Source organism: Armigeres subalbatus, chromosome 2 (assembly GCF_024139115.2).
Source record: "Armigeres subalbatus isolate Guangzhou_Male chromosome 2, GZ_Asu_2, whole genome shotgun sequence".
NCBI lineage: Eukaryota > Metazoa > Arthropoda > Insecta > Diptera > Culicidae > Armigeres > Armigeres subalbatus.
In genome coordinates this window covers 359,383,243-359,410,493 of record NC_085140.1, presented here as the reverse complement: position 1 = coordinate 359,410,493, position 27,251 = coordinate 359,383,243, and the positions used below count along the sequence as shown (strand labels likewise).

The window sequence follows — 27,251 nt, the reverse complement described above, 5'->3', positions numbered from 1 at the left end:
CCTTGGAGAATTATGTCCTAGCTTAGCCGATGGCATTGACATGCGGGGTCGATTTCCGGTTCATTGGGAGGTATATTCCAGACTATACATTTTCACGATTTATTGGGCTTGAAATGAATAAATATCAATATTAATGAAGCCTGTTCCAGTCACCAAATAATTAATGAGACGGTAAGAATTGTTATTGCAATAGAGGTAATAAACTGTCGCTGCGGTTCACTTTGTTATCGTCCCCAAACATGTCGGGTACCTATCTGTCAAAACGTACTGATTTTTCCTTCGTTAACATTTAGTGCCCTATCCTCGCCAGCAAAAGATGTTCGCCAGTGACGACAGCGACAATCTTCCTCTATAGTTTATTACTTCTATTGTTATTGCTGATGTTTTGATCCGGAAGTTGATTCAGTGGTGGAAAATAAATCAGATTTATTAAAAAGGTTGAAAAGTTATCAAAATAGAATTTCGGGGTCTCCGGTAGCTTTGCGAGCAAATGCGTAAGATTGTTTTCGGGTGGAAAACACTCTCGTCTTCCTGGGCATACCCAAGATGAATACACACCTTCTTCTCTTCCACAAACTAAGCACATTGCAACACCTAGCTGTGTATTCATCTTGATCTTAGCAGTATGAGGCGTGTAAACACAGCAAGGCCTACTTAAGGTGGTTGGGATCGATTTCCGGTGCCAGTTAAGAAAACTTTTGGGTTAAAAACTTTCTCGATGCCCTAGGCATAAGAGAACCATTGTGACAGTCTCATGATTTGCGAAATTAAGGGCAATCCTCACGGAATCTACCTTTAAGCTCACAGATGCATGAGTCATAATGGGCTTGCTGGGGCTATTACCTACAACGATCGTACCTCGAGCATCACAAAATCTCGCTTTATTTATTTTTCACTATGGCTGAATTGAAATGTTACAAGAAAATAAACGAGCAACCGCATCGATAAAAATCCAGAAGGTTTATTGCTAATTAATTGATTTTTTTTATTTTGACCACGGAAATAAACATATATCAAACATGGAAAATTGGATGACCAATCAATAAGAATTTATGCTATGTGTATCGCTACTATTACACATATTTGACAGAATTCACCTACACTTATGTACCTACCTGGATGCCTGGTTGGCTCTATTTTTAGACAATGTTCCTCCCGGTTTCCCGAACGTTTAGGGTCCCCAGATGCGATTCTCCCGCGTGCAGCCAGGGTGATCGTGACTTTCCGCTAAGTCGCCGGTTTCTATTCGTTTCTATTCCTCGTACAACAAAGTTGTACCGAAAGGCTATCATTTCACTCCGAGGCCCCTTTCCGTCCTCGGGCTTGGAACCCGCCCGGTTGACCAACGCCGCGAAAGCGACGATACCATGTTGTTCTTCGCGCGGCCACTTGTTCGATAAAAGGATCGAGTTCGACCACAGAGCATGACCACCGGTATGACCCATGAAGCCGACTCCGATCCCTTGGACCACCTCTTATTTGCGCCTGAACTAGCCATCCTTGAGTCCACGCGCCACCTTCTGTGTAGCATCGAGACGATTTGGGCGATAGCCGATAAAACGGCGTTCCAGCCAACTTCATCTTTGCACATCCTCCGAACTAGGTTGTCCGGGATAGTGTCCAGACCACATGTGACAAGCATGTGGTCACGCATTGCGCGAAAACGTGAGCACACGAACAACACGTGTTCCGCCATTTCCTCTAAACCTGCGCACACCAAACATTGGACGAGGCCGAGCAAGCCAGCTGCGTTACCTGCACTGTGATTTTGCAGCACGCTTAAACGCCGGGCACATCGAACCCCCATGGGGTGCTTGCTGTTCACAGCTTTGCTGGAACAAATCAAACAATTGGGAGGGTTCGTGCAGCATTGTGCGTTATGTCCCTCTAATCCGCAGCGTCGGCAGAGATTGCTTCTGTCAGGGCCTTTGCAGTCACATTGCTTGTGCCCCGGTTCCAGGCACTTGAAGCAAACTTCGGGTTGCTCGTATATGCCCACAGGGCATACCGACCATCCCACCGTGACGCTCCCTAACTTGACTACCTTGTATGCGTCCGCTGCAGATAGCCGAACCAATGCTACCTGCGTCCCTGCCGGACCTTTCCGTGGCCGGAAGGCTGCGGTGGGCGTCTCCACTTCACACTGTCGCCGCAGTGCCGTGACGAGCTCTTCGACTTCGGTGATCTCGTGCATGTCTTTAACCCTTAGATTCACCTCCGTAGTGAGTGCCCTCACCTTGACCGTCTCGCCTAGAACTTCCTCAGCCAACTTCTTGTAGGCGGCGCCCTTTTGCGAGACGCCCCGCTTCAGCTCGAGGATAATCTCGCCCATCCGGGTACGTCTTATTCGACGTACGTCGGCGTCGAGTTCACCGAGCTTGACGTCACTCCTCATCGCCTTCAAGACGTCCGAGTACTTAGCCTCGTCCGCCGTGATGAATAGGGCATCGCCCCTGGAGCGATTGGCGCCTACCCTAGACTTCTTGTTACCCTCGTTCGCTTGAGCCTTCTTTTCGGCTCTTGACGTCTTCGGTTTCCTCTTGTTCTTGACCAGGGTCCAGGAGGCGTCATCCCCCTCTATTTCCCTAGTCTGGTGCGACTGAGAGCTCTCAGCCTGCCGTAACCCCTTACCACCGTCTTTCCTGAGTGGACGGACCTTTCCAGGTCCTTCCTCCCCCGGTTTTGGAGGTACCTGGCCGGGGTTCAGCCTCCCAGCCCCACTATCCTTGTTCGGGGTAGTAACCCCCCGCGTTTTGGAGTGGCCCCCAGGGAGCTCATCCCCTGGAGACTGTCTCTCCCGTTTTTGTGTCTGCTCCGTTGGAGCAGTCACCCCCGACGTACCCGCAAATACTTGAGCCTCAGTCTGGGTAGACTTTGGTACCACCGTCTTCGCTGGCACGCCCTCGGTCCATTCGACCTTGCCCGAGTCCGCGAATCTTTGGGCCTCAGTCTGGGTAGACCTCGACTCCACCGATTTCACGGGTTTACACTTGGCCGTCCCGACCGCCCTCTCCAGCTTGGCGTCCAGCATCGACTTTCGAAGTTTCTGCAAGCTCCTCTTGAGGTCCTTGCTGATATTATGCTTCGATGACGCAAAGTCGATGATGGCGTCCAGCTGTTCCGTCGCCACCTCGAAGGCCGAAAGCCCATCGCGTTTGCGGTTCATCGCCTCCACAAGCCATGGACCGTCAATAGCCCCTACCGGCGTTTTTTAACCGAGAGGAAGGTTGAGTGACCCACGCTGGCGCTGCGCACTGAGCTGCCGACTATTGCCTCTGGCCTCCTGACCTGACCTGACCTGAACAACCCACCTCTTGCGAAGGGGTTGTCGCCTATACTACTAACACAAGTTGTAGAATTGACTTGGTTTTCCATTTTGGTCCCACGAGTTGCTCGGGAAAAGAGGTCCACCACGCCAGAGCCCAGCATGACGCGGTAAGGGACAATTACTGTGGAGGGTGCCCAGGTACCCCACAGGCTCCGTTAAAGGCCTAGCTTATTATTTCACCCCCTGGCCATGCATCCCCTCGGCACGGGTCGCTTGACGCCTTGGGATTAGGGGTTAGGGACGATGGTCCCGGTCTAACTCGCAGTGGCCATGGGGAGGGGTCGTCAAGCCCTTGGACAAAGTCCCTGCTGTCCCCGTATGTGTGTATGTGTGTGTGTGTTTGTGTGTGTGTATGTGTGTGCACAAAAGCTAAGAAAAACATTAGACAACTTTTCATTTAGGGGGAATGACGGCTTTGGCAGGTTTTGTTCTATTATTGGCAGGGGGGTTTTTATGACTGACTAGGCTCAAATTTGGTCTAAACATTCTTTGCATATCAAAGAATATTGTGGCCAAATTTCATAAAATTTGGTCGACAAAAACCCCCCTGCCAATAATAGAACAAAACCTGCCAAAGCCGTCTTTCACCCTAGTAATTCTTAACCAAGTTTCATTCTCAACATTCTCAACAAGTTTCATTCGACAGGGGGCAAAGCCTAGTTGATCACTATTGAATTTTAAAGCGATCGAACGTTGCGTTTGGAAGTTATGTAGAAAATGGTACATCGAACAATATCAACGCCATATAAGGTTGGGTCTTGGCTAAATGCGAGAAAGGCAGTATCACCACTCGGTGAATTAAGTTGGGTTTTTATATTGTTTTCGCCATGTATTCCTGGATATTTGCACTAAGTGACCAGCCCACTGGAGTTCATCGTATTTAACATACATGTTGAACGTTTTACTCCCGGAATTTTTCAAGGATCACCCGCAGGCCAAATATCGATCAACCGTCACGAAAACCTGTTAGGTATACGCCGACAAAGGATTCCAGGGGTGGTCTCAGCCTGTTAAACAAAATACGTGACAGAATTTTGTACGCCAAGTTCAGAAGGGCGATTCCTCTGTAATTGGCACACTCGAGCCTGTGCCCTTTTTTATAGACACGCTAGCCATAAACTCCTCGTCGAGTAGAAAATTGGCACGAGACAGATTTTTTAAGAGCAGTTCTTAGCATCAAAACTCAAAGCAATGAGCATCATCAAACCCGAGCTTTTATGTCGTAAAACTAGAGCGAGTCTGTCAGTCTATCTTTATCTTCGTGAAGATTCTCCTCGGATTTTTTTTTAATTCGTCCAGGAGGAAGTCCTGTGTAATTCCTAGTAAAAATACTCAGTACAAAAGGCTGCCTCATGTCTGCCTCGGTCTGAAAATAAAATGCAGGCTTATAAGCAAAATCATGCTGAAAACTGGGTTCAATGTACGGCACTTGGAGTTTATGGACATCCCTATGCATCTGGGCATCATCGAGTTAGTCTTCTGATAAAGGATCGCTAAACTGGTGAATATAAGTTTAACACCCAAAAAGTCAAGCTCTTCAAGAAGGCAAACTTTGAAATTGAAAAAACCATCTGTTCGCTTTCAACCAATCAATGTGAAATTTTGAGACAAGGTCCAGTTCTTATTCTCGTTTCGATTCCTTAGAGTGGTATCCAGATTCCTTATGGTTCCGGAATTATTTCAGATTCCGTTGGGGTACCTATGATATGGCGGTTGGGGTACTTCGATGAAAACTTTTTTTTTATATGGAACTTTTCTCAAACTTTTCCCAAAAACAAAGCTATACTAAATACGGTTCTATTAGAGATTTTTCAGATTTTTGTTTAAATACTTATAAGCGTATCCAGAATGTCCCCAAATGCCCCGGGGAAGCCGTAGGTGGGGACATTTCAGTTTTTAGCCCAAAACATGTCATGTTCCAGCGCTTTCTTCAGGATTTTTCCCAAATAAACTTCTGGTAGTCTAAAAAGTCTGTAAAACCTCATTGGCCACTTCCAGAGCCTCATGAAGTACCCCGGGAGTAGAAGTGTGCGACGGTCCGATATTCGTCGGCGGCGGCGTTTGTCAGAATTTTGGTCGGCGGCGGCGTTTTCGGCGTCACGCCGAAAGCCTTTTTAGCCGGCGGCGGCGGCGGCGTGAATCGGCGTGGCGATTTTTTATTACGTTTCTTAAAGATTTTTTTTCATTTTTTCGGGATACTTTCAAGACTTTTATTTTTAAAGAAAGAATCTTTTGAATTTCGCATGAAAAATTTAATGAACTTCTCCATAAAATTCTATAAGTTTTTACTAATTTGGAAACTATTTTCAAATTTTCCACGGGAACTATTTTGAAGTTTCGAGAAATCTTTGGAATTACCAACAGAAGCTCTTTATAATTTCTAAATAAAACTGTTTGGAGTTTCAGCATAAAATTCGTCGCAATTTACACGAGAAACTTCAGAATTTCAACGAGAAACTACTACAGGAAAATATTCGGAAATTCACAGAAAGCTCCTGTTAAGTTTCTATTGAGCATTATTCGAAATTTACACAGACAATTCTTCATCATTGTAGGAGAGTGCGGCTGAAAGAATGTGTGTTTTATCATTGGCTTTCTCAATCTAGAATAATTAAGACGGCTAGTTTGGCATGGCCATGGATGAAACAGTAAATTCTTAAGAATTTTCACGGGAGACTCTAAGAAGTTTTCAAGGAAAATTCTCTGGAATAGAAGTTCTCCGGAACGTTTAAGGGAAACGTCTTTAGAATTTTGTGCGGAGGATTGTTCAAAATATAAATTTCAATAAAAAAATCTTTGGATTTCAACGGAAAATAGTTCGCATTTTTCTTACTTCTACAGGAAATTCTTTGTACAGTAGAAATTCGACAACTGGAAGTCATTTAACTACAATGCTTTTAACTGCAATTCGATAGTTACATCAGTTTATTTATAAATTTTCCGACACAGTAGGCTATTTACGAGTTTATTCCAGTTTCATTTGTTGACATCGCATTCCTGCAAACAAACTCAAATGAAATCGGATTATCTGTCAAACAGAGCTTGTTATCACAAACTATATCGCATTGTATAACAAACAAACTCGCCTTAAAATCGTGCACAAACACTACCGTGCAATGTCGGATAAGAGATATACATATTTCGCTTCCACTTTTGTAGGTAAAAAGCGTTTTCGCGACTGGTATACGATTAAATTTGTGCGCATAGACATCGCATAACAGAAAAACAATTCTATTATGCAAGCATTCTGGTTTATCTGGGAATTCTTACCGAAAGACGTTTTGATCAGATGATCTATTCGGTCAAATGACTTTTTTGGAAGCAATTTCTGGGTGAACTTCCGAATGAATTCCTGGAGGAATTTCTTAAGTAATTTACAACATTGTTTATGTGAGGCTACCAAAAAATTCTTTAAAAACATATTTTTCGCAATATTTACTGTTTTGAATTGATTATTTTGCTGCTAAAATCTATATATGGCACGTTTGTTAATGTAAAACACCTGAAAAAATAAGGGAATTTTGTTTTAACAGATGAGTAGACACCCTGTTCCAGCACTACGAAGCCGATTCCGCATTTTTAGCCAAATGACCTGTTAGGGCTAACATTATTTACAAGTCCGGCCAATGTTTTCTTTCGGTCAAACTACATTTTCGGTCAAACCAGTTTTGACCTGATAACAGTTTCCGTTTAACGTTTAGTTTTGTTAAATGGCACTTGGCTGGATGTCTTCTGGTTTAAAGGCCAGTATCGACTTAAAAGGAGAGAGGCTACGGAATTTTGTTCAATGGTCAATTGACAAAGGTCATTTAGCTAAACGAATGGCCATTTTTGACAATATTACCCGTTCAGTTATTGATATTTGACCAAATGATATTTTTGGCCAAATGACCTATTCTGTCAAAAATCCTTTTCGGCTAAACGCAGCCAACGATCGTTTCGGCCAGACGACCTGTTAGGGCAAACGGCTTTTTCGGCCAAATTACCAGTTTGGCCGCCTGTCGCTTTCGGTCAATGGAATTTCTCAAGAATTTCTTATCGAAAATAGAGAGAATTTTCTGTAGAAATCAAAATAAAATCTTTAAAAATTCCGATAAATTTTCCGTTGTTTTAAAGTTGACTAGGCCAAACTAGCCGTCTAGTGATGAACTTATCCCTGCAAAAAATCACTCTAATAAAGGATAAAAACTAGCCGTCTCAAACATTCTAGATTGAGGAAGTTAACGTTAAAGCATCTTTTTTACCAGTCACAATTTTTGGTGTTTCAAAGAATACTCTACAGAAACTTAATAGAAACTTTCCGTGGATATTTTGAATATTTTCCTGTAAAAATTTGGAACAGCTTCCCGTGAAAACTCTGAAGAGGTAAATCCAAGGAGCTCTTGGTAGTTCCAAAGAAATCTCGAAAATTGTAATTCCTGTGGAAAATCTGAAAATAATTTCCAAATAAATATTCTGGAAAAACTTGAAGAATTTTTTGGGGAAGTTCATAAAATTTTCGAGGTGAAAAAAAATCTCCCGTTAAATGTCTATAAAATATCCAAAATAACCAATTCAGCAGAATGTCCGTTTCGGCCAAATGGCTTTTTCGACCAAACCACTATTTCGGCCAAAGGCCATATTCGGCTATTAAGTTATTCGGCCAATTTTTTTTTTTCAGTGAAAGGAACTGTTCGACCAAATGGCATACTCGGCCAAATAATTTTATGCAAGATACTTTAGCGAAACATAATGAGAGCATATAGAAAAGATATTTTTATTTTGACATCAAATTGATTTATAATTAGTTTTCAAATGGTCGGGATTCAGCCAAACCGCACCAAGCGGCTTTTTGACTGACTGGTTATATTGTGTTCGTAAAAGGACAACGGAAAACGGTTCTTATCAATTTATGCGTACATTTGCTGTTTCTCTGTTTCTCTGAGGATATCCTCAGTTTTGGGATTGAGGCTCGGATTGAGGGATATTCGATACGACTTGCGATCAATAAAATCTGCGAAACGAAAGCTTGGGCAGAAAAATTGATGATTTTTCTTCGGCGCTTGGTGGGATTTGGCTGAACCCCGACCAATTATGAATCATCATGATTGATTTCATATGTTTATCTCATTTTGCTGTATATTACTAAATTGAAAGGTAGGACCTCAAAATGTGTACTTATTTTGTTATCGGAAACCAATATCAAAATTAGTTTTGGATAAAACATAATCGATAATTATACGACATTAAAACAAGTTATCGATTTGTTCTCAAGCTTTGCTTCTACCAAATAGTTTTTTTGCGGTTAAACTACATATTCGGCCAAACAATTTTCAGCCTATTGGTGGTCAAAAGGCTTTCTGCCGAGCGACTCTTTTTCGTTAAAAAATTCAATTTCAATGATATTTTTTTTTTGGATTTCAACGGAAAATCCTTCGCAATTTTCACACGAGTTTTTAGTTTAGTTTATACGCAGAGCTTCTCGAAATTTTAACAAGAAATTTTATGGAATTTTCATGAAAATCATTGACATCTTCAAGAAAAATTCTCTGGAGTTTCAACGGGATGTTGTAGAGATCTATCAGTAATCTATCAATAAATTATACTTCCACTGAATCTTCGGAATTTCCACAGAAAGTTTTACGGATTTCTTCAAATTTAAAACGGCGTGGAAAATTATAGATCAGCGGCGTGGAAAATTTGAAACGGCGGTGCGCCGATGCAAAAATGTCGGCCGCGGCGTGTCAAAAACTGTCGGCGGCGGCGGCGTGGCGCGGCGGCGCACACCTCTACCAGGGAGAACCTGCAGGAATGGACATTTACATTCGTTGACTCAGAATATTACATGGTGTAGAAGGAGGAACCCTCCTTAGCCGTGAGGTAAGACGCGCGGCTACAAAGCAAGACCATGCTGAGGGTGGCTGGGTTCGATTCCCGGTGCCGGTCTAGGCAATTTTCGGATTGGAAATTGTCTCGACTTCCCTGGGCATAAAAGTATCACCGTGCTAGCCTCATGATATACGAATGCAAAAATGGTAACCTGGCTTAGAAACCTCGCAGTTAATAACTGTGGAAGTGCATAATGAACACCAAGCTGCGAGGCGGCTCTGTCCCAGTGTTGGGATGTAATGCCAATAAGAAGAAGAAGAAGGAGGAACCTGTAGAAGAGGAAACTTCCTACTGTAGGCCAAACGTATCGTGCGACAGCTCTATCTTCATGGATTCACAAAAATCAATTTCTGGTAATGCTGTAAAGTGTAAAACAACTCATTGGTCACTCTCGGAACATCACGTAGTGCCCCGGCGGAACCCGTAGAAATGGACATTTTCATTTTTGCACTAAAACATGTCATGCGATAGCTCTATCTTTATGGTTATATTCATCTGATCTGATTCATCTTCCGGAATACCATGCAGTACCCGGGGGACCTGTAAAAGGGCACATTTCCGAATTAAGACCAAAATGTGTCATGTGATAACTCATTCTTCATAAAACATATTTTAAGCTCTTTTTAGTGGAATGTATTCAACCGTCTAAGACAAGTTTAGTACTCTCCATTTAATTCCACCAATTATTTCGATATCTTTGCAGATACGTATTTCGACCACAACTGTGTGGTCGTCTTCAGTGTCTCGTACGAGTCAAGTACGAGACACTGAAGACGACCATACAGTTGTGGTCGAAATACGTATCTGCAAAGATATCGAAATAATTGGTGGAATTAAATGGAGAGTACTAAACTCGTCTTAGACGGTCATTCTTCATGGTTTTTCACGAATAAACTTCTGATAAGAGTGTAAAGTAAAGGAAAAACTCATTGGCCACTCCCAGAACCTCACAGAGTGCTCCGGCAGAGCCTGTAGGAATGGACATTCTCATTTTTGCACCAAAACAAGTCATGCGATAGCTTTATCTTCAAGGTTTCTCACGAATCATTCCCTGATGATTCTATAAACGACAATTTACCTCACTGGTCACGTCCGGATTATCACGGAGTGTCCCGGGGAAACCTGTAAAACATGACATTTCCGAATTTTTTCTCATTCTCCATGGTTTTTCACAAATAAACTTCTGGTAAGTCTATAAAATGTAACAGAAATCATTTGCCACTTCCGGAGCATCACATAGTGCAACCTGGTGGATTCTGTAGGTATGTACATTTCCGATTTTAGACCAAAACGTGTCATGCGGCAGCTCATTTTTCATGGTTTCTCATGAACAAACTTCTGAAGCCTTCCTGAAGGGTGAAAGTCTCATTGACCCATCTCGGAACCTCATGGGGTGCCTCGGGGTTACCTGTAGGCATGTACATTTTCGTTTGTAGACCAAAACGTATCATGCGACAGCTATAACTTCTTGGCTACTTTCGTACAATCATTTGATAATCTTATAAAGGACAATCGACCTTGTTCACTTCCAGAACATACGCAGTGCCCCTGGTGAACCTGTAGGAGGGAGCATTTTCGTTTGTAAACTAAAACGTGTTATTTGACAGCCCCATTTTCATGATTTCAATCGAATAATCTTCTGATGTAACTGATGTAAAAGACAATTGACCACTTCAGAAACATTATGAAATGTACCAGAAGATCCTGTGGAAGAGGCATTCAGCTTGAGCTTGAGCTCAAATTAGATTGACCGCCCGTAGTTGCTACTCGATTATGACTAGATCAGCTAGTCTTGTCTTGGAACTAGCACTCATCTTCAATCTAGAAGTACTGATGATCTCATTGTACACTACCCCCACCGTTATGGAACGCCTAACGACTTTCTCAGTATTCAATTTCTTTTAACACGCCACAAAATCGACCAATTGTAGATATAAATACATGAAAACCATTGATAGGATCTAAGCATTCCGTCCGCTATGTGATATCCCATCTAAAATAGGTTTGATTACAAAAAAAATACCCAACTTCAAATCGATTGCACATAATCATATTATGGAACACGTCGAGTTCAAGATGGCAGCGAATGTAAACAATGCCGTTTTAATGCAAATAGTAGCCACAAATTCATTCAAAACGCCAATGTTATTGCTGCAATATAACACTAACCGACAATTATGATCGTGGAATTCGATACAAGCAATGATTGAGAAGCGATGTATAGGGGAAGTGCACCGGTTTTGGCCAACTTAGTGCCTAATTTCAGGGTTGTTACGGAGATCCTGAAATATTTTCCGCGCCAAATTCGCGTTGACTAAAATCAAATCCGCGCCATTTCCGCGCGACCCAGAACTAAATTTTAAGCAAATACACGTGAAATATCAATTTTGGTTACCACAATCTACTAAACATCTTCTCTTCGAGGTTGTTTTTTAATATTCCAGATTGTAAATATGATTAAAAGCTTCAATTTTGCACATGTTTGTACCAAATTGAAAATAGGACTAAGAAAATCGCAGTTAATTTAACAATCCCCACCGACCATCTAAGTTTCGCTACTAGAAATACTGAAGCTAAGTAAACAAGAACTAAACAGCCAAAACTATTTCAATACGCACCGCTTTTTAAATGAGATGATGATTTTGACATTTTTTGTTCCGTTATTGTCAGTGGAATTCGGCACAAAGATGCATTGATATACAAGAAATGTTTAGGCCAGATTTGATCATAATTGATGAATAGATGAACTTGGCAAATCACAAATAATCTGCCGAAAACGGCAATTTCTTCTGAAGTAATAAATTAAGCAACTTTGTTGTAGTTATAAACTTGCGTAGAGCTTCGAAATTTCCCGAGAACATCTGTCGAAATTCATCCTGGTTTTCTTGCAAAAGTTCCCCAAAGAACTTATGCGGAAATTCATTCTGGAATTTTGTTATAAATTGAATATAATAATTTGTTGAAAATTCAAATAAATTATTCAAAAACAACCTGCGGAAAATCTTTAGAGACTACATGCGGACATCCCTTCATTAATACCTGCGGAAAAAGGTTTGGAAATTCATGCAGAAATTGACTGCGGGTGACTTGCTGCGTAAAAACTTCCGAAAAAACTTTCGTCAAATTAGAGGCGCAATTTGTATGTTTTTTTTACAGATATTCCTGTGATTACCACTAACAAAATGTTTGAGACAATCGCAACGTAAATACTTGCGGAAATTTCTCTGGGAATCTGGGGAAAAAATCTTCCGGAAATACATTCGGAGTTTCCTTCATGAATTCCTTTGGAAATCGGTTTGGAAATTTCAGAAGACTTCCTTTGGTGAATGCCGGTGAACGACATTCCGAGAATTCTTTCGTAAATTCAAGGCAACATTACTGCCAACTTTTTTACAGTAATTGCTGCGGTCAGCGCTTCAAGAGTTTGCGCAGAAATTCTCCCATTTTTTATAATTTAACGGATTATAAATGCTGCAGAAATCCTCTTTAGGCTGTAGACATTAATTTATTAAATTCTTCATAGAATCCTTGTCAAAATTTCTTAGGAGGTTTTGTAATTTTTCTGTGTGTATTACTGTGAAAATATCATCGTAGTTATCCGAAAATATTGCAAAAAATACTCATGAAATTACCACGTTTTTACAGGAATATCTTTTGGAGGTCATCTTTTAATATTTAAACAAATTTCTGCGGAAGCACTTACCGTTTTGACTTAAATTTCGAACGTGACTCATATTCCAAACACTCGTTTTAAAAAGGCCATTTAGGCTTTTTTCGTGTATTTTTATCCATAGGAGCTTGAATTCGTTTGTAATCCTCATGCTCCAGTTCGGAAAACCGATGAAAATTATAGTGTTAGAGCGCTAAACGCCAGTGTTCTGAATATGAGTCATGTTCGGAATTTGAGTCAAAACGGTATTAAAATGAAGCGTCTGTTAAGAAAATTATTTTGAGCTTTTTAGTGGAATGTCTTCACTTGTCATAAGACGAGTATGTACAATCCCATTTAATTTCACCACTTAATTGTACCTTGACAGATACGTATTTCGACCTCAACAGTAAGGTCGTCTTCAGTGTCTCGTACTTGACTCGGCTACGAGTACGAGACACTGAAGACGACCTTACTGTTGAGGTCGAAATACGTATCTGTCAGGGTACAATTAAGTGGTGGAATTAAATGGGATTGTACAAACTCGTCTTATGACAAGTGATGAGGCATCTGCATAACATCAAGGAACATTTTTGTGTTTTCAATTGGTTATTCTTTTTGGCTCTGGATGAATGCTTTGAAAGTAATATAAAATGTTCTACACAATGGGAGAATTTCTGACGAAAAATGTGACCCATTGTAAAAGGAATAATCAATAAGGAACCGACAAATATCTTGGAATTACGAAGAAATTACCGAGATAAAAATGGGGGTTCATGTCCTTAAACAGACATGTTTTGAATGCGTCATTTTTCAGAATGCATTAAAAATGACAACAACTGGCGCTCCTCTCTTCATAACATTTTTTAATGAATGCTCAAGTGCGTCAGTGATGAAATTTATTTAAATATTAAAAAATCACTCTAATAAAGAAATAAAAAATTATAATCCTCAAGTGTGTAATCGTGGCGTTCAATAAAAGCTTGTAAACATCCGAAAATTATTGTGAGTAATTGACTGCAAACGTAAATTTTGTTTTCAATAACTATTGTTACAGAAAATGAAGCCCATTTATAAAGATCATAAAACTAATTTTCAAATGAACATCCAGAGAATCCTGAGATCTAGCATTTTATTTATTAAATTTTCACCTTAAACTAAATCCGCGCGAAGTCCTAAAATCGTTATGTAAATCCGCGCCAAATCCGAGAAAACCGCGAAATCCGCGAAATTCGCGGAATCCGCGTAGTCGTAACAACCCTGTAATTTGGCCAACCCTGAAAAATACATATTTTTCCAAAATAATCGATGAGTTGAAAGCAGCATTGAAGCGTGAGGTATATATCTCTTGTTGGAACTAATAAAACCCTTGCGAATTTCTTTATTTTTGGAGTTATTCGCTAAATTGGCCAAATTAGGAACATGGCCAAAACTGGTACAGTTCCCCTACAGGAAATAGTAAACTGTTCCATAACTGTGGGAGAATTTTGCCGTGGTCACAATTATGGAACACTGATCAATTCAATTGTTTTCAAATAAATCATAATTCAGAGCATTTTGAGCATGTGAAGCAGTCAAAATCATGATGGATTGCTAGGTAGATATCTAATATTGCTGATAGAAAATCATTTTCCATTGGAAACAGTGAATTTGATTGTGAAATTATTACTTTTTGGCAAAAGTGTTCCATAATTGTGGGGGGAGTGTAGTAAAGGGGAAAGAACTGATGATGCAACCACTCGCCCACTACAAGACAAATCTTCCACTATACATGCCTTTATTTCATACGAAATTTCTTGTTTTGGTTCAAGAGTTAATAGTTCGTCTTGATTAACGAGTTTCCAATGGGATAGGAGAATGGAATTCTAATTAAACGAATAAAATACTTATGGTTCTCTAAAGCACGACAGACCCCATTGGATACTACCAGAAACTCACGGAGTGCCCCGAAAGAACCTACAGGAGGGAACATTTTCGTTTGTAGACCAGAACGCCTCTTGCTATACTGAATGTTCGTCGAACTGCTTGACTGGTGTGTACGTTGCATAATGATTATCAACGTAAAAACATTAAGAATTCCAATTTTTAACAAAACCAGTACAACATCAAAGTCTCGTTACGACCGCTATCTGGTGCTTTACTTTTGTGCGGTGATTCGCATACGAAGTAAAACAATAGAACCAGAGCAATGACCGTGGTCAGATAGAAGAGCAGGCTGTGCGCGTGAATAGCTGCTGTTTTCATTCCTGTCACGTCTTTTTATGCCCCGTTTTATTAATTCGGCTGATGAAATTTCCGGAAAAATGTGGTGATCCTAGTTCCAGTTCGGAAGATCGCGTGTGTTAGTGTCAAGAAATTTTAACAAGGACCAAGGTGTTTTCAAGACTATGAAGCGGGTACTGAAGAAAGACCTATCATCAAAGACATAACCCATATTTTGTGAGTCCGTTTCATGCTATGTTTTCTAATTGTATAATATCATGTATAATGGCAGGACCTGAATTATTGCGGTGCTATCCCGGGTGGAAACCGTGATATTGACTTGTTTGAGGTAGGAGTGGGGGTGACTGGCGGGAATAGCAGGGGGTTGCACCGGGGTGTCATGGGAGTGTCGGGGTTTGCCATTAGGAAGAACAAACTAATAGCTCAAGATGTTGATAAGTTCTTGTTAATGGCAGGACCTGATATTTTTGTGATATTTCGGTTCAATTTTTTGTTGTTTTCGCTTGTTATTTTTATTCTTGTTTCGGACGGGTTAGTGTCGTGTTTTGTTATCAATATCACGTTTTACTGTCAATGAACCATTATCGTCTACTCGGGATGGCTTGACTTAGCGCCTGCTTGAGGCAAGCGTATTCTGATATATTGCCTTATTCATGTCTTCTTATACTTCTTATGTTGAACATGAACATTTCATCTGATTAAGTAGAGAAAATAGACACTTTGGCAGGTTTTTGTTAATTTATTTGGATTATTCAGTTAATATTTTAACCATATATACAATTGAAATACAGCAACAATTCGCTAACTGGGCGCTTTTTGACTGGGCTGCTTTTTATTTGGGCGTTCCTCGGAGGATGGATTACTTTTAAATGTGATAATAAGTTAGGAGAATGTTTGTTGTCAGCCGATGAAGAACATAACATGAAGCTATTTGTTAAACAAAACTAACAAGACCAACGGATCGAACGCAAGGATGTATTTTTTATTGTTTTTATTGTATACTATACCTATATTTTTGTATTTTATATGTGTACAGCACAATACAGTATTGGCATAATGGATCTATATCTCACTGAAAGCTAGAGTTTTTTGCTCATTCATCAAAGATTGGAAAAGGTTTAGTAGACATATGTACTTTTTATGAATTACGTACGCTTAACTAACGATTCAGACAAAATTCAATGATGCTTTATATAGCGAGTTGAAAAAGGCCGAAATCCGCGTTATGTGATTAATATATTTTCCCTGAGTTAATTTAGCTTTTCTCCTGTTCACAAAAATGAATAAAAACTGTTTCAAACTGATTAACTGCTCATATTGTGTATTTGCAATCTGCTAACATAACACGCATGGGGCCCTTGAATCGTGATAGGCTGTGCTTAGTGGAATGATAATTTTGTTCACACTCAATGTAAAGGTATCTTAGTGCCATTCAGTCAGTTAATTTTCAATATCAGCGAAAATTTGATTGTGTAGTTATATTCAGTGTCATTGTTATGGATGTGAGTGGCTTCATCAGTGCTATGATAAATATTCATCTTAAATGTAAAAATTGTGAATACGATACAGGTTTTTTTTCTTTTTAACTATCACATGCGATTTATTTGATGGTTTGGTGGAAGCTTTTTAGTTTTAAATTCACAATAGAACCACCACTGAAAAGGTCAAGCAAATGTATTTTAGGTAATTTTCTTTGTAGTTGCCAGACTTCGTTTATTCTTTTTAGACTGTTTTCATCTATGGACTTTCTATATATATTCGATACACAAGACATTTTTCTTCTAGTAAATAAAATAAAATTATAAAAATTATTTAAAATATAGGGTTTTGAACATGCTTCTCTTTTTGCACTTAAAAATTCATTGAATGGTTCGTCATAGTAGGTGACGACTTATGTTGGCATTAATATCCCGGTCAAAATAATAAAAAAGCATTTTTTTTTTCGTGTTATCGAAGTTGCATGGATCGCATCACTTACCAAGGTGAATCCTGATCCATGTAACTACCTACCCACTCCACTAATAAGAATCCCTCCTGTGGCAACTGTGGAGATGCAGAGGTGATCTCGGTCTCTAGTAACAACAGATGTCACCAACTATTCCTTCCCTTCCCAGATGACCGTAAGGACGTGGCCGGCGCCGTTATTGATCCTTTAATTACTGAATTCTCGATCTGTGCACATTGAGGTTGGAAAGCTTATCCCAAGCTCAACTGTTTGGTTCCCTGTGCAATTTCGATTGATTCTGGTAAATCACGGAGTAGCAACTACGAATTGTGCGGTCATCAAGCTCAAGCTCAAGCTCTCAGAACGCCTCTTGCTTCACTGCTTTCTTGGCGACTTAACACGAACATTCTTCTGATGAGGCAGTAAAAGACGATAGACCTTATTGGCCACATTCGAAACCTCACGTGTACTCCAGGAGCAGCTGTAGGTGGAATCATTTTTGTTAAGACCATAACGTATCTTGCGATGACTCTTTTCAATTAATTCTTTTCATTTATTTAGCTTACATCTAAATAGACAACGTCCCGTTACGCTGGGATATGGATACTCTGAAGTAGTGCGTAACGGTGTAAATCCGGTCATACCGCCAGGCTCGGTACAACACTGAAGCTGACAATATGACGTCCCTAACCCCGAATCCCAAGGTGTCAGGCGACCCGTGCTGAGGGGACGAATGGCCTGGGGGGTGAAACAATTAGCCAGGCAGTTAACGGAGCCTGTAATGCTGGGTAGACACTCTTCGTGTTGCATTACGGAGTAAGATCTACCACACTGTGCTCTAGTTCTTACTATTCTTGTTTATACTTATGAGTGATGGTCGGAAGAGTATGGAACGACTATAATTTGCTTTTAGATGACCCATGACTTTTGGATGGAGTCAATGGAGTAAATTGTAAAAACGTAACTCAACCTTAGGCTGGTTTTCGAAGCCGACGACATGAATCTCCAAGCTCCAGGGCGCTGATTAATTAGGAAACAAGCGGATACGAATTTGGTGGATCTGCTGAACCCTCTGACTGATTAAAGCTCTGCTTAGAGGTGAGATTCCGAATATCTCTGTACCAAAACTAATTCGGAACTCATAGGAAGAAGCAAAATATGTTTGAATTTCAGTACCAATGCATGGTCAAAATCAGTATTATTCCACTTATTGTTGAGCCAAGAAACTGATTGAGGGGCGCGCCTTTGAGAGTTGGTATGAGCCATTTTTCGAAGTGTATAAATAGCGGTACCTTAATCTAAAGAGGCCTTACATTAAGCTTGAGAAATATATGAATAAAAAATGACTACTTCATTTCTTCTCAATAGAAATGGAGCAGAAAGACATGCACTAAACAAATGACACGGGTATACTACAAAAGTTCAATGAAATGGACGCAGTGGTTCACCCCGAACAAAAAAAAAAAAGGCAACACTGAATCAACAATTGGGCGCCTAAGTTCTGTTTTACGCTCATAAAACATTTTTGATTTCTTTTTAAATGATCTTCTTCTTCGATGGCTCTAGATTTCATCTGGAATTTGGTCTCTTTAACTTATTGTTATTATTTGAAAGCTTACTATTCCCGCAAATTCCATACATGTATTTTGTGTAGCAAGTACAATTATACACTATGCCCGGGAACCAGGAGTGTTTCACACTCGAAAACATTTTAGGCCGGACCGAGAATCGAACTCACTTACTCTGGATTGGCAATCATACGCCTTTGCTCAGGGCTTTGTACAGGTTCCCTCGGGGCACTCCATAATGTTCCGGAAGTGGACAATTGTCTTTTATAGAATCATGAGAAAATTATTTGTAAGAAACCATGGAGATTTGGGAGCTTCAAAATTCTGTTCGTGAAAAACTACGAAAAATGAGCTGCCGTTTTAGTCTACAATCCAAATTGTACGGGTGCCCGCTTTAGAGCTGCAGGTACTATGTGCAAGGGTTTGACAATCCCTCCTCAGGTCAACTGCGAGTTGTGGTGCCTGCCTAGGATGTGGTTAGGTTCGATAGTAGGCACTCTAAAGAAACTAGAAACTAGAATAAAAATTGGACCTTATCTTAAAATTTCACATCGATTGGTTGGAAGTGAACAGAGTTATGATTTGTTCAAATTCAAAATTTGCCTTTTTGAAGAGCTTGGCCTTTTGGGTGTTAAACATCTCGCAGTTAATAACTGTGGAACTCTACAGAAATTCTCATCCAGAAATTCTGGAAAATGTCTCTTTTATTTCTCAGAACTGCTGGATTAGGAAATCCAAAAATTTCTGCAAAGTGAATTTCTATAAAATCTGGAAGTAGAATTCTTGAATAGAAGTTTCATTGAAATTCTTGGCAATGGAACTCCGCAGAAGTTCAGTAGAAAGAATTCCTTAGAAGCATTGAGAAGACATTACCCAGAATTTGTGGATGAAGATTTCCTTGTAATTCAAGAGGGAGAAATTCCCCTCTTTGTTTTTGATACAGAATATTTGGGTTAGACTAAGCAATCCTCGGAGCAAGGATGTTAAAGATCATTTAGTAATTTACGTTCGATCATTTAGTAGGTTGTCAATTATTATTGACAATCCAGAATACTCAAATTCTTGCTAGTGGTGGAGTTTTCCAGGTTCCTGCGGAAAGGATTTTCCTAAAATCATACCAAAAGAAAAAAAAAAAGAAACTTAATTTTTTTCGCCGAGATCTCAGCATTTTTTTTATTCTCCCGATGTGAGCACCGCCGATTTTCAGCAAACAAACGATTTTGCCGGGCTCGAGAAAGAATACCTTAGTGTGTATGTAGGAAGGTGAAATTATCTCTAGGAGAAACCAGTATTATTTTTTCATGGTTTGAAGTCATAACTTTTTCCTTGTCTTTTCCGCCCTTTCTGACGAATTCCATCGCATCTATTGTATGTCTCGCTTTGGTAAAGCTAAGATTGTAAAAAACAAATAACTACAGTGGCTCCTAAATGTGATGCATTTTCTCATAATAAATTTATTTCGTCTTATTTCGTACTTCACGTGTGCCCACTTAGGCCTGTACAAGAAATACGAAACTGATACGGTGATCAGCATTCTCTGATGGTACATTACAGAAAGGTGCCTGTAATCAATGATAAAATAAGACTCCCAACAGTTAGAAAAACAAATGAAAGGATTCTTCTCCTCCACGTTTAAAATTTCGGCGGCGCGTCTCAAATTGATCGGCGGTTCGGGCCGAAAATTGCAACGCTGGTCAAAAATGGTGGCGGTGACAAAAATAAAATAAAAACAAAGTCTCTGTCTACAGGCAGACTTGGTCATTAGAAGATTAAACATGTTCTCCTATTAATGTCAGTTTCAACCTTTCTGTAGTTTCACATGATGTAGATAATAGAAATTAAAGTTCAATCTGCTTCATTTAAATTGAAAATGTCTTACCATTTTTCATCATTCTAATTTCACAGGTCACCCTCTTCAGCTTACACATTATAGTTATAGCCATAGTTCGGGCGGAGCATGATGGAAAATACAGCAAAAATCGATATGGAACTGGAAATCACGGCAAATATGTCCACACAAATGGAGGTAAGGTATCTCTAACCGATAGTTTTAGATCCTACACTGGCACACACATTTTGCACAACAATTGGCTGAACCAACCGCACTCGAATTGGCGCTCCGTAGGTATAAAGATCGATAACTATGGCTTGATTATAGCTAACCTTTTGATATCTTAATTATGGTGAACAAGCATGCAATAAATTAAAAAGTGACATCTTTGATTCCATAAATTTGTTCCGGGTTTGGGTAGCATCAATAAATTTAAACAAAACCACACACCTTATAATTGAATATACTTTGACGCAAGGGAAACTATTAATCATCGCTTCGAATGTCTAAGCTGCTTTAATATTCATTGATATTCTTTCAGGTGATTATGTAGAAGATGTAGATCGCTATCGCTACGTTCATTACGACGATGGCGATCGAGGTCGCTACATCCATGTGCACTTTCCGTACGACGGCGGATACGGCAACTACGCGGGTGGTCACGAGCCCTTCCGTAATCCGCCGTACGACGCTTCTGGATTGTATGCGTACGTTCAGAAACCGAAAAACGAATCCTGTTTACGGTTACTAGAACAGTATTATAACACTTGCAGCGATTCCAGCTTGGATAATCCATTCAAGTCCAATGAATATGATATCAAGCAGCCCTCGATTTATCTGGAGTACGGTACTCCCGAGCCGGAATTCGTCGATGCATCATCACCTCAGGGAAAACTATCGTCGGCTTCTTCTGCTAGAGAACATGATCCACGAATATCCAGCTTCCCGGCCACGGCTTACCTTCCTGTTCCAAAACCACCACGGAATGAATATCTTCCCCCAGTACGACCAAAATTGAACAGCTCCAGCAAGTTGATTTCCACAAAAGTAGTCGATATCAATTCGAAACCGATTCGAGCCGTCAGTGGCCAGGAATCCAAAATTGAATCAATCACCAAGAATCCAGACATAACTCGGAACCACGTGACCGTGGCAAACAGAAAAATACCCGAATCGACTACTACAACTGCATCGCCTACCACAACGGCGACAACTCCTGCATTTACTAGAGCTCCTACGAAGGTAACAGCTCCTGTGTCCACCAGAACTTTAATCAAGGTCACATCTCAGGCATCGACCAGAGCTTCAACCAGAGTTACAACTCCAAGACCTACCAGTGCCTTCTCTTCCACAAAGACCACGACGTCAACGCGGTCACCTAAAACTACCGTGCCACTGCCGTCCATCGAGGAACAGCTTCATCAGTGTCGATCAGAACTGCAGGCAGCGCTGCTCAAGCTGAGCCACAGTGGCCGTTCCAAATGTGACTAACTTAACCGAATTATATGAAGGAGGAAGTCAATTCCACTTCCCAACGCACACGAGATATAGGCTGTTGTGTAGAATTTGAAAACCAAATTTACACCTTTGGCTGAAAGCATCGCATCGCTGACTAATCCGATGATCATAGCATTAAGGTATTTATTTTCGTAGCGGAACATTGTTGAGTGTTTGTAATAAAAAGAACCTAATAAAAAATGATAGGCGGGGCCGTACAATGGACACGAAGCCATCAACTCTTATAATAATAAATTAGATTTTAGGCATAATTTATGAGAATACATACAATGTTGACACTTACGACCCAAGTGGATGGTTGGGGTTGATTTAGGGAGGTGACTTCAGGCTAGACAATAGAAATACAACCGAATATATGTTGTGTCAAATTGGACTATTCAGAACTAATTCATTGTAATGCGCATTTCATTTCAAATTAGATCATCATAAAAGATTTTATTTTAATATATTTTTGAAGAATATTTACAAAAATCTTACAAGAAGCCCTTACTGAAATAATAATTATTTGTTAGTACAATCCCTTGGGAGACTTGATCCCCCTGTTTTACCGCGAACCAAAGTAGTTTTGTTCTAGCGTATTTCTTAGTAAACATCCTCTAGACCAGCGATTCTCAACATTTTCTTGAGAGGTACCCCTTCGAACTTTTGCATTAATTCAGATACCCCCTATGTTTATTTGCGGTCAATGAAAATAAGCATAACTCATGAGATATACGAAAAATGAACCAGATTATTGGCTCTCCATAAAGTTGGCAGAAATTTTGAAAAATCCGTGAAACTTCCCAAGTCAAATTAAGATTATACATCGAGCTCCGAACAGGACTTTTATGACTATTTAAAGCTTCTAGGTTTCTTGAAGGAAAGCTTCCGAGCCTCTTTAAAGGCGGTTTTCGAGCTACTTAAAAGGAGACTTCTGAGCATCTTGAAATTAAGCTTCCAAGCCTCTTGAAAGAAAAATTCCGAGTCCTTTGAAGAGAGGCTTCCGAGCTTCTTGAAAGGAGTTTTTCGAGCCTCTTGAAAGAAGGCTTCCGCCCAAGTAACAATTTCCATGCTTATTGGATTTATTTAATTCTTATAGTGGATTTATAATAGCAATCGCCATAGCTAGTTGCTCAGTTTTATTGTCGATCTTATTGCTATCAATAAACCTCTCATAAATATGCTGAAAAGGCTTCCAACGTCAAACCCGTATTGACCTTATGAGCAGCGCTACGGTTGTGATGAAGATCGTGATAAACCCAATTTTCAAAGCTCGATAAAAGCTACAATTTTTGGTCGTAATGTGGTCAAATGAATTTCCCAATAAGAATATTTGCATTGCAAAGAGCTTATGACGGTATTTATCAAGAGCAACATTTTTCTGATCGAAATTTGTGAAGGCCATATTGGAAATGGAGAAGAATTTTGGAAATGAAGAAGACATTTTTCACCGAACTTCATGAATTAACGATAGTTTCACCGCGTAAAGCACTGTTTTGGTAGTTGATGTGCATTACAAATATTTTGGGGTAAAATATCAATCGAATCAGTGGAAATTAACGATTTTGCTGTTATGATTATTTCAACTCAAAAGCCCAGAACTGCATTATTTTGAGAACGCATGGTATTCAATCTTATTTTTTCACTAGCTTTCGCCGTGAAATTGAACGCGTACCTCATTAGGATAGAAGTGAATTGAAAAACAGACCTGCAAAAATATTATTTTATAGTCATCCTCATTACAAAAACCCTTTTTCCTGGTGGTTTAAAAAGGATTTCTTAATAACTCTTATAATAGATATATAGTGCTTATCTAGAAGGGGCACTTGGCCATATCTTACTCATATAGTGGTCAGCAGAAGGTTGTCATGTAGTCATGGGTTTTATTGTCAGATCTTATAATTTTATCTTGAAAACCATTCCTAGAGCGGAATAAAACTTAAAATGTTACTTGGGCGAGCCCTTTAAAGGGAGGCTTTCGAGCCTCTAGAAAAGAGACACCCGAGCCTCTTGGAAAGCGGCTTTCGAGCCTTTTGAAGGGATGCTTCTGAGTATCTGGAAAGGACGCTTCTGATCCTCTTGAAAGTGTACTTCCAACCCTCTAGAAAGAAGAGTTCGAGACTCCTAAGCTTCTTGAAAGAAGGCTCCTAAGCCACTTGAAAGGATGCTCCCATGCCTCTAGAAAGCAAGCTACGAGCCTCTTGGATGGCGGCTTTTGAGCCACTCAGAAGGAGGTTTCTGAGCATCTTGAAAAAAGTCTTCCAAGCCTCTTGAAATTACGCGTCCAAGGCTTTTGAGAAAAAAATCCTCTCTTTTTAAAGGGAGGCTTCCAGGCCTTTTGAAAGAAGGCTTCCGAACCACTTGAAAGAGCCTTTTGAAGGGAGCTTTCCAAGTTTTTTGAATTGAGCTTGCCAAGTCCCTTGAAAGGAAGCTCCCAAGCCTCTTGAAAGAAGGCTTCCAGGCCTCTTGGATAGGGCCTACGAGTTTCTTGGATGGAGGCTTTTGAACCACTTAGAAAAGGCTTTAGAGCAGTGATTCCCAACATACCAGCTCTCAAGGGCCGCACAGCAGTTGTGAACTCTTGAAACGGGACGCAGTATATTTAAGAAAATTTGTTCTTTCATTTAGAATTTTCAAAGGGCATAAATTACGATAGAAATTGAAACACAGCATAACTAAAAAGTTTATTTATATTTATTTGTTCTGTATCTACAGTGGATATTTTATTTCTGCGAGTATTCTCTAAACATTTAATTCAAGCTTGTACATAATTCGGGTATTCAATAACTTGCTTAACTTGCCTGAGTATTTTTCGCCTTGGTGAGCTTGTCAGTATCAATAGTTGTGTTAGTTGAAGAAATTCTGAGCAATTTTTCCAAATGATCAACTTTAAATCGATTCCGGGCTTTTGAGTTAATATTTTTCATATTCGAAAATAATTGTTCACAGCAGTATATTGTGGCGAACAACGACAGAATCTGTAATGCGTATTTCCGTAGTTCCGGAAACTTTTCTGCAGTAATAGTTGAGTAGAAATCGAGTAAATCAACTTTCCGAAACATGGCTTCAAGAACTGAGTTTGTTTGTAATTCAATCAATTCAAGCTGCAATTTACATGGAACTTTTTCTACCTCTACTGACCATGACGTGGAAAAAATCTTCAAACTTAGCTCGTTCGCTTTAATTTCATTGAATCTGTTGTGAAATTCTTCCCTCAGTATCACTATCATGTCAACGTAGATTTCGGTGTTACCAATGGAGCAAGTAGCCATAGCCAAAATTGAGGAAAAAGGCGATTTTTTAATTGAATTTCCCATAATCGCAACTTAGTCTCAAAAGCTCTCACATACTGGAACAGTTCGTGAACCAAATTGTTTTTACCTTGAAGTTTGACGTTCAGTTCGTTCAAATGATTTGATATATCTGTGAGAAATGCAAAGTCGGACAACCATTTATTATCTGCAAAAAAGTCAACCTTTTTTCCCTTCTTTTCCATGAACTGTTTGATTTCGTCTTTTAAGTCAAACACACGTTTAAGGACTTTTCCTCTGCTCAACCAACGCACTTCGGTGAAATATGGCACATCATTGTACTCGGCTCCAACTTCGTCCAAAAATTCTTGGAATTCGCGGTGGCCATGGGCTCGTATGTAATTAACTGCTTTAACAATATCGCCCATGACATTTTTGAAAGAAGTATTTTTTGCACACAAATTTTCTTGGTGGATCATCGCCATTCAATTTTGTCGTTTTACGCAAATAAGCAATTGCGCCCTCGTTTCTGCCCACCATTGCAGGAGCACCATCTGCCACGGCTCCTGTATAAATAAAAATAAAATAAATAAGAATGAAAACCGCGCCTTCTTTACCTAGGTAGAATGGCCTCAGCCCCTCAACGTTTAATACTCGGCGGCATTTCAACAACCTGAAACTTGCAGATGCTAATTAACTACTGACAATACGTCAGAGTAATAAATTGTCAGGAAAGGACCAGGAATGCTGACCAAGTGGTCCTTCTCGAGCTTCAACCTACCCGCAAGATTATTCAGCTTTAATCCAAGTTTGTCCAGCGTAGCATCCAGAGTGGTGAAAATATCGATTCCTCTCGTAGTTCCTTTCATCGGGAACAAGGTTGCTGTAGTTCTTCGGTAATGTTGAAGTTGCAATCGATACCACGGATAAATATTGCATGCTGAGCTGTGTCACTGATATCTGTGCCTTCATCCAAAGCTATCGAGTAGAACACAAACTTGGCTATTTTTTCTTTCAAACACTGCTTGATTTCTTTACCAATCTCCTCAACTCGGCGCGTCACAGTTAAGGTGGTTATACAACAAAGCCACAAATCGGCCATCTTGGAAACCACGTGCTTTTTCTAGTGATTTTTCAAGAGCACAAATTGAGAGAACCACAACGCCCATGGGGATGAAACATTCGCAGATCGGTTCCTTACTCATGCTAAACAATCGAAATTTTTTCAGCAACTACAAACTTGCCTTCACTAACGAATCACTTTCTGACGTTTGTTTTTTGTAAACAGTAAGTTGGTGCACTAACTGTCGCCTCAATTCATTCAGCTTTGCGGTACGCAATGAGCTGGACAATGATTCAAATCTCACTGCATGTTTCGTGTCGTAATGCCGTTTAATGTTGAACTCCTTCATTACCGCTATGGTCTCACTGCACACCAAACACACTGGTTTATCCTTCACCGAAACAAAAAAAAATACTGCTCCGTCCATTTTTTCCTGAAAAGCTCTCTTTTCCTCAGTAATTTTTCTTTTCTTTGTATCATTTGTCGTAGCCATTTTTTCATCTCTCTATCCGCAGAAGCAAGCACGCGCACGACCGAACAAAACGTTGATTTAAAATTGAAAAATCATATGAATCACGAAATGCAAAACGAGAATGAATGCAGTCAACTAGTTCACTTTCAGTTGTGGAAAGAAACGACACAAAGACAGGTATGTTACTTATGCGACTGAGCGAAACATTTGCAAAAGTCACATCCTGAGCAGCTCCAAATAATAGCGGTTGTGTCGAAGTATATGTGCTATTCGCTTACTCGTCTAAAAAATGTTGATCATGATGATACAATGATTCATGGTATATTTATTACATCTTGAACGGTCTCAAACACTGAAAACGATACAAAACCATGAAAAAAAATGCATTTTTTTTTCGGACATCGGACCGCAGAGAGTGCTTTTTCTAGAATCGTTTGCGGGCCGCAGAAAAAGGCTTGCCGGGCCGCACTTCGGTGACCACTGCTTTCAAGCACCTTGAAAAAAGAATTCCGAACCTTTTAAACGAAGGCTTTCGATCCTTCTGAAATTAGGCCTC

The 27,251-nt window shown here is 40.0% G+C and overlaps 1 protein-coding gene across 1 annotated transcript in view; it reads left to right on the top strand.

Moving 5' to 3' along the window:
• Nucleotides 1–27,251, top strand: part of LOC134210072 (uncharacterized) — a 58,768-nt gene that overhangs the window by 1,335 nt on the left and 30,182 nt on the right. Inside the window, exons 2-3 of the mRNA XM_062686098.1 lie at nucleotides 20,487–20,607; nucleotides 20,954–21,901. Of these exons, the coding sequence (XP_062542082.1) occupies nucleotides 20,487–20,607; nucleotides 20,954–21,901 (1,069 nt within the window). The remainder of the gene's footprint in view (nucleotides 1–20,486; nucleotides 20,608–20,953; nucleotides 21,902–27,251) is intronic.